Source organism: Osmerus eperlanus, chromosome 20 (assembly GCF_963692335.1).
Source record: "Osmerus eperlanus chromosome 20, fOsmEpe2.1, whole genome shotgun sequence".
In the NCBI taxonomy this organism is placed as follows: domain Eukaryota; kingdom Metazoa; phylum Chordata; class Actinopteri; order Osmeriformes; family Osmeridae; genus Osmerus; species Osmerus eperlanus.
In genome coordinates, this window is record NC_085037.1 from 7,863,380 (window position 1) to 7,872,147 (window position 8,768).

General features: G+C 43.8%; 1 protein-coding gene across 1 annotated transcript; it reads right to left on the reverse strand.

Annotated features, from left to right (window-relative positions):
• Window positions 1-108: 108 nt before the first annotated feature.
• cap1 (CAP, adenylate cyclase-associated protein 1 (yeast)) lies at window positions 109-8,543 on the reverse strand. The gene is made up of 13 exons (XM_062486521.1): window positions 8,387-8,543; window positions 5,989-6,093; window positions 5,421-5,521; window positions 5,003-5,080; window positions 4,456-4,599; window positions 3,887-3,972; window positions 3,677-3,782; window positions 3,193-3,370; window positions 2,894-3,069; window positions 2,403-2,526; window positions 2,041-2,123; window positions 1,724-1,867; window positions 109-1,494 (listed from the first exon to the last, which is right to left on the reverse strand). Exons 2-13 carry the CDS (start codon window positions 6,089-6,091, stop codon window positions 1,411-1,413), a joined length of 1,407 nt encoding a protein of 468 aa, XP_062342505.1. The 5' UTR covers window positions 6,092-6,093; window positions 8,387-8,543; the 3' UTR covers window positions 109-1,410.
• Between the last annotated feature and the right edge of the window lie 225 nt (window positions 8,544-8,768).

The following is an 8,768-nucleotide window of genomic DNA, read 5'->3' on the forward strand; positions in this document are numbered from 1 at the left end:
ATTTGCAGTCAGTCCTGGAAATTAATCAATGTTGACTAATATTTTCACATGGACCCATGAATGTTCATCCTTTGATTAACCATTGAAGTCACAATCACAAACAAAGAATTTATTAGAATTTATTTTATTGCAACTTGTTTTTCCAATGATTACTCCTCTGGTACTAATGTACAGAATTTTGTATTCTGGACCAAGAGGTAAAAGAAAATCAAAAAAGACGATACAAAAACTGTACCTTAGAGCTGGGAGGCTCAGGACAGGGTAAACCACAGAACAGGGAGTGAGAGGAGGAGGATGGAATGATGGTGGTAAAGCTACAACCACTCAGTAAGCACAATTTATACAGATCGCTACAGCAGGTGCTTCAACTAGGGAAAGAGACAGTGAGTGGCAACAAAGTGATCAATGTATCAGCATTTTCCATCTTCTCTCTGTGGCTTTCAATTCCGGTTTGTGCCATAAATAGGAGCCACACTGCAGAAATCTCTTCCCCTTTTCATGATCCCTTACTCTCAACTCATTCTTTTATTCTCTTCTCAGCATGGAATGTTCATTTTAAATGATTCAAGGAATGTGCCATGTGGGTTTGAATCAACATACATTCAATGATTAATTTATGATTTATTTTCAATTATGTACATTTCCAATATCACTAACCTTCAGTGTTATGATGAAAAAGCCATTTAAGTTACCCTTTTAAGTTCTAGTCTCTATGTTGTCTCTACTATGAGAGAGTGTAGATGACACACGTTACATTTATCTCATGAATGTTTAGAACATCAAACACTGGAAATGATATATTGTATTGTTGTCTGTCGATACCACAGTTCTACTGACTTGCTTCATGGTTGGATTGCATAAATGAAACCGAAATTGGTAGAACTCCTTTGAAACACCTGCTGACCAGAGAAATTATTAAGACTTATGATTTGTTAAAATAACTAGATAGCATGACCTGATTGGTTAGGAGAGGGACAGGACCATTGATGAGTTGTGATAAAGGCTTGTCCCATTTTGGCTAATCTATATGGTCAATTTAGACATTACAAATGTACTTTGGGTATGTACAAATCGATAACAAAGAACATCCCCTTTGCTTGTTGGCAAACATGAGAACACGCTTGCTGGAACACTTAAGGGCCTAATGGAATGAAAAGCTGCTCCCTGCTATTGGCTGAAAGAACGTTCCAGATAAAGCAAGCAGTCCTCCCATTGGCTTTAGGAAGACACAGCTAAAGCTGTGATTGGCTGACAAAGGGGCAAAAACAAAAAAACGAACTGAGGTTGGCATCTCGGTCTACCGTGTGGGTTAGCTCGTTGGTTGGTTGGTGGATCAGTCAGGTAGGTATTTGAATAGGGTCGTGGAGGGGGAGTGAGAAGAGAAGGTGGGTGGGGGTGTGAAGACCCTCTCTATCCAGCAATCTCTGTTGCCGTGGTGACCAGCTTCTTGCCATCCCAGATAGTCTTAAACTGCTCAGGAACTGGCATCTCAGTCTAGGAGGAAAAACACTTATTTACTCATCCTTACAAAAAAAACACTACAATATTGCTATCATATAGTCATACAGATATATGTATTATTATTTAGTAGTATGTACAAATGTATTATACATATAGGCAATAAACAGAGTGGACACTACTACTGTAGCTAACCAAATGAGCCTATTAGCCCCTTTTATCTTGCGCTGGTCAGTATTAACTCCAGATGGTGCTCGTTACTCACAAAGTCTCCGTCTTTTCCGGGTACCAGGACGTTCATCTCAGAGCTTTTGGCGCTGACGATCTCGCATGCCAGTGAGTCAGCACTCAGGTAGACGTGGCAACCGTCTGTCTTGTTGATGGAGATAGTGGGCACCTTGCCCAGAACCTGGACGAAAAGGTTCAGAAAAGGAGATGAAAAGTGATTAAGAAACATTATATTATGCTAAGTTGACCAATAGATTAACATCCTGTACATTTACTCAAAATGTAATGGTTCAGTCTGTGTGTCATTGCGTTTTTGACACGAAGCTCATGCTGTTGGTAATGATCAACACACACCTGGATCTTGACGTCCCTGCAGTTGATCACCTCCACAATCCCGACAACGTCGTCAAACACCAGACCCAGCTTCTTACAGTTGTCTAAGACAAAGGAAAAGGGGAAGACAAGTTAGGCTAATGCTTGTGCTAATGTCTGCTAACCTTCTCTCGTCCTTGTACTAGAACAGCTGCCTAGAACAGCTGTCCTTATCATACCATCTGTGTTTAAGAATATCAAGTCATAAAGGGATGTATTTTAGTTAAAAAAGGGAAGTAAAAAAGAGCCCCAAAGGAAGTGAGAAAGGATGCATGATGCATGAAGTATTGGAACAGCACCTTGTGGCAGCAGCAGTGGCTGGGGAACAGAAGACAGACCCTTACCGATAATGATGGAGTTGATCTTGCCCTTGACCTGCAGGGTGCTGTGGTTGCACTTGAAGGCATAGACCACCTGTTTCAGCTCAGTGTCACTGATGACCAGGCCCTGGGCTCCTTCCTGGTTCTCCTGCAGGGGGCGACAGAGGCACAGAGAGGGAGATTAAGACAGGAGAGCGAGAGATGGTCAAAGAGAAAGGGAGATAAACAAATAAAATGGAAAATAAGAGAAAGATACAGGAAGATGGACAGAAGAGTTTAAAAAGGAGTGGAAACCCTGGACTGACCATAAAAAGGGCCTGTACTATAAAAGCAGCTGTTTCCAAAATGTTGAAATTCCCATGACCCCCTTGATAAACAACACTAAAGGGCTGACTTTTATGATAATCTTAAGCATGTTCACCTGACGACAGTTTGTACTGGGAAGAAAATGCACTTATTTTCACAGATAATCAACAAAGCCACAAGCATGTTCTCCACCGTAGCAAATAGCTCACCACTTTCCACTTCTTGCCATCGAGCTCGAGAACGGGGGGCAGTGAGCGGGCGGGGGCGGTGGAGCCAGTAGGCTGAGGGGAGGAGAAGGGTTTGGGCCCTGTGCGGACCGGGCCACACTGGGTCTTCAGAGAGGGGTTCTTGTGGGTCTTCTCTTTGTCAGATACGTGCTTCAGCCCTGAGAGAAGGTAATGAGGAGCAATAACAGACCTCTGGTGATGGTGGAACTGGGAGGGAGGATCTAAAATCAGTATTCAATCAGTTATTTTCATATAAACTACTACACTTATTGGTCACTTACCCTTGGTGATGTCAGATCCCTTGTTGATAGAGGCAAAAAGGGCGTTGTGATTTTCGGCAGGCTGGTCTTTGCCTGTCTGGCTGAAGTCCATTGGAGGAGGGGGGGGTCCGGGAGGAGGGGGGGGAGGAGCCCCACCAGGAGCTCTTGGGGGAGCAGCGGATGCTGAGGCTACGGGGCCCTGAGAGGCACACACACACACAGGCTTTCAATACAAATTCTCTTAAGTTCATGGCTCACTCCTAAACCTGTCTAATCATGTATGGTAACCATTAGTTTACCTCTGCAGGTCTCAAAAGAGTTAATTAAAGCCAGTCTTTTATGACGGGAAGTGAGATGTAGAGAGAAAGAAGAAGATGGAGAGAGAGAAAGAAGGAGAGAGAGAGAAAGAGGAATAGAGAGAGAGAAAGGAGAGAAAGAAAGGAGAGGTAGAGAGAGACTGAGGGTGACCATTTGACAGGAAGCAGCCAGTAAAAGTGTGACTCACACTCTTGCTCCAAGCCAAGCCGGTAGTATGGTACTGTTTGATGTAGTTCTGCAACTCAGTCCAGATGGAGAGGTACGCCTTCACCCAGTCCACATGCACCTTGTCCCTGAGGTAAGGAGGAAAACATTAGCAGAGATGTGGCCAGAGAGACGAAAAAAGAAAAAAAAAGAGACAAGGGGAGCAAGTGTGAGGAAGCAGCAGACTCCTTACTTGTCCTTGTAGTCCTTGAGGACACGGTTGGTGTAGAACATGGCAGCATCCTGCATCTCCTTTACATAGGGGCCTGGCTTGGGAGCCTGGGGGACAGGGGATTTCCCTGATGGTTACAGTGTACACATAGCAGGTGTAGTGGGCTGAACATCTGATAATGATAACAACGTCAGAAAACCCGTGAAAAGGCTGACTTCATAGAAAATGAACTTTTCACCCCCCCCCCCCATTCGCGTATTCTTCAATTTGCGTCAGTAACAACAACCGACACATTACAGTAAAATTTAAATCTGTGCTTTGTTCATTTATCCTTAAAACAGAAGACATTATTATATCTGAGGTCAGGAGCAGGCCTGGTAAGAATTCATTATCCCAGGCAAAAGAGCGGTCTGTCAGAGAGAAACAACGGAATGAAAGAGTCCTGTTTCCTGGCAATTAAACTCCTGTTTCAACACACACCCATCTTCCTCTCACACACACACTATAAACAGAGGCCACACACACACGACTACAAGTCCAACTCGGGCCTTGACGCCAAGCCCTTCCCATATGGCCTGTCCCCTCCTCACCATGGCAACCCAGCCAAGGGCAGGCACACTCTCACTGACGGCGGATAGGTGGTTGAAGAAGGGCGAGGAGCGGTTCTGCTCGCGGAACGCCTGCACCTGCTGGATCACCTTGGATACAGGGGCGAGGAGACCGGTCAGGCCTGCCTGCAGGGCACAGACAGGAAGGAGATACATCGTCAATGCATACCCAACTACAATACTAACACGACATGCTACAAAACAACTGAGCTGTTGGAATTGTGTGATTAAGACCAATGACATCCCTCTTGTATCACAAACACTTTAGTCCAACTCAGTTAATAAAGCTGCAATATAACCATCATCCACTTGCATTGAAAAATACATATTCCACAACGGGGTTGGCCTCCCTTTCCATGGCAAGATGATAGAATTGTGTGCATGTGTGTCATGCTATTTGAATGGCTTGACCCAATTGCTCCACTGGCAAAATGCCAACAAAACTTTACAGATCGCAAAACTATTGTCTGTGTTCAATTCGAAAGTACTGCACACAGCCATACAAGGTGAATAGAGACACTAGACTCACATCAGAGGGCTGCTGGGAGCAGGACGACGTGCCCAGTAGCTGCCTCTGACATGAGAACGCCTGTTTCATCATGTCCGCCTGAGAGGGGAGGAGGAAAGATAAATGAGAAGAAAGGAGGACAGAAGTAGAGAATTATTTATTTATATTATTATTTTGCTCAAATCATTTACATTTAGTCATTTAGCAGACGCTCTTATCCAGAGCGACTTACAGTAAGTACAGGGACATTCCCCCGAGGCAAGTAGGGTGAAGTGCCTTGCCCAGGGACACAACGTCAGTTGGCATGACCGGGAATCGAACTGGCAACCTTCGGATTACTAGCCCGATTCCCTCACCGCTCAGCCACCTGACATCCATCAAATCATCCTCATCATCTGACCTCATACGTCAGGGGTAAACAATCATAGAAGACACTTACATGTTTTTGGACATCGCCCCCTATCTGCTGGCTGAGGGAGGTGTACTGAGCAACAGAGCCAGACAGGATGACATCATAGGCCTCCACGTACGCCGACACAGCTACCAGGACGTAAAAACAAGGAAATGTGTTGAAGATACCAGTGTTCTGGAGTTTTGTTTACTGAAACCATTAGTCAGGTTTTATTTATAGGTTTGTTATCAGACACACGCAACGTTGGATATCAGTGCTTGTGCTTAACTTTAACAGGCTTCCTAACATGGTGATTCCTCTGCAACTCCTTCACTAGTCCAGGCTGTAAGCCTACATGTTACTGAGCTGGTAAACACAGGGCTTGGTGACCGTTGGATAATGACTCACTCACTACTGCTAGAGCCAGAGCGAAACTAATCTGTGTAACCTGGAACACTGGTCAGAAGGTAGGACTCGCTATACAGGTCACACTTCTATTCACAGGGCTTCCTATTCCTACATAAATATTTGAAATGGCTTGGAAACAAACATTTACCCTGTCTCAAGCTGTTTTTTTGCTCACAGTACAGGTCGTCTGTGTGAGACTGATACCTACCCCCAGAACCAGCAGTCGAGCCCCCCCCCCCACCTCCAGACACAGACTCCAGCCGCCCAACTGCCACCTCCAGCCTCTGCACCAGACTTGCCAACTCTGCCATTCCTGGGGAGGGGGACAGAGGAGGAGGAGCAGCAGCAAAAGGACACAGAGGAGGGGGAGAAAGATGAGGAATGGAGTAAATGAAGGACAGTGTGAAAGAGAATGATTACATCAGCAGAGGCCACTGGTCAAGTAGAATAGGACAGCTGAATATAGGTCTGCTGAATGAAAATGAATACATTCATGCGATTTTCCAGAAATTGAGAATTTGGTGCCAATTTGCAAACTTCTGATGATTTTTGCAACACTGGATACTGTAGCCTGAAAAAGACAGTCAACTTCCTGGTTACAGAGGGAGGGTGGAGGAGAGAGAGATGACTGGAATGAAGCGGTAAGAGAGTCAAGTCAAGACCTGCTGGTTACAGGTATGCTAGGGATCAGGCTGTTTGTCTACGCTGCTGCCCCAATGATTATTCTACCTTCAGGCCAATTTACATTTCACTCACATAGAATAGTTTTTCAACACTTATGTCTTCCTATATCATTTATGTGAAAACATACGTTTGTTAGTGTATGCACACCTTGCAAAATGCATGATGCATCCATACATGCACAACTTCAAGCTAACATAGATGAACAGAAACCTGAAACTGCCCTCGCCTGTGTGACCAGGCCTCCCAGGTATTTTCACCAGACTGATACTGAATGAAAACACAGAACAAGCTTCACTAACGACCACAGAGTTCTATTCTCCCAGGACCAGCTCTTCTACTCTCTCTTTCACAGGTAAACAAAGGGCGAAACACTTTACACACATTCAGTAGGCGTGGCTGATATTCCCATAGGGTTCACAAGTAAAACTATCATTGTTTTAAAACAGAGACCACCTTGTAATATTAAAAGAATGGAATGGCTTCTCTTCAAGACCCACATTGCCTATATCTGATAAACTCTTTGCATGCTTTGTCACACATTGTAGAAAGTGGTTGACAATAAGAATGTTGTTTGTATACCAAAATGAATACTGACTATAAATCTGCTTAAAACTATGTTTTGTCAAATGGCAAACACTAAAAGTGGTACAGATACAGCTTTTACAAACTGTAAACATGACACCTTTTTAGAGATTAAACTAGGTCTCAAAAATACACATTGACTACCCTTGACCTAAATGTAGCCTATAGGACTAGGCCCTGGATTAAATTGCAGCAATATCTTGTTAAGGTATGGTATTCAGTGTATTGTGCCACAAGTGTAGATTACTGACTCCAACCTGATGGGTTGGGTCTCCAGGTGAAAAGCATGAAGGGGACACATATTTAACTAACTCCTTTTCCGCAGTGCAGCAGAGCTAGAGACTTCTGTACTGGAGCAATTCCAAATGCTGAGCACTCACTGTCAACTTTATTCTCACTAAGACAACCTGTAATATTCACCCGTGTAACCAAACAATCGCAGTATGCTTCTTGATTTGTACTACTGTCAACAACATCAGGCCTTCTGTCAGTGAGCGACATTTAAAGCAGGTTGATGGTTTCGAAACAGCTTCTGGTAGGAGTTCAGACGAACGGCGCAGTCCGCTTTGTACGGGATAATATACGGGTCATGTCTGCTACTTTACTTAGCTCGCCAGTATAGAAAGAAGTAGGCTAGGGCAAAACAACGAGCGGCGCTGTACCCTTCCAGCAAAAAACGTAGCGTTTAGCGTTACTAAACACAAAATTACTACACACTTGTCAAACACTTTGAGCTAAGTGTTAATGGGATTGGCAGTGGAAATAGACTAAATACATGCTAGCAAGCACGTTAGCCGTTTAGCGATAAAGTGATACCGGTGTTACACCGGCTGCACACATACCTACTCGTAAAAGCTAAGCTAAGTATCAGATAATATTCACACACATGTATACATATATACATTTTAAATACACGCAACATAACTTCACCACCACACATTCAAATGTTGCAATTCTCCCCTCGCACAAGCTGTTTCGGCATTTCCTGTATTTTCATGCAAACGCTACCACTCCCTAGCCATGTTGCACTAGCCTGCAAAAATAACTTCCTATTAATCTCTATTCGGTGGCTGGTTTGCCAACATTAATAATTAAATACAATGCCATTTACAGTTAGATATAATGTTGCACAGAATACATGATCTGCATATGAATTCCTCGATTCAGCCAGGCGGCTAGCATCTCATCATTCATGCCGAAATTGAATAACAATTTCTCAATGGATTTATGCAATGCCGAAGGGGGAGCGGCAGCGCATTGTTAGTTCATTTTGGCATTATTACGAAGCTGTGCTGAAATATAAAAATATGGTATAAAATATGATAAGACAAGCTCCTTACCTGCTAAATTGTTCAAGCAGTGATTTGGTCTTTAATCACCGTTAATTTTCTGTGGGACTATGCAGTGTAGGTGGCTTGCAGACCGCTTGCTTCTTCCTGTATGAGTAGAGCTTCCCAGCTGTCACCGCGCGACGTTTCCGCCCTTGTTCGCGCAACCATTCCTTTCCCATATAAGGAGAAGAGATACAGTCAGTGCATAAACGCAAGAAAGTATACAACATCCTTCCTTTCTCTGACTTAAATTATCATGTGAAATGCACTTATCTGTCACAGGCAGCATACGGGCAGCAGCCTCCCTCTTTTTCATGAAGTATTTAAAGTAAGCAGTAGCCTATACTTATTTATAGTTCCTTTAAGTCTATATTCAAACTTAATGTTTGAA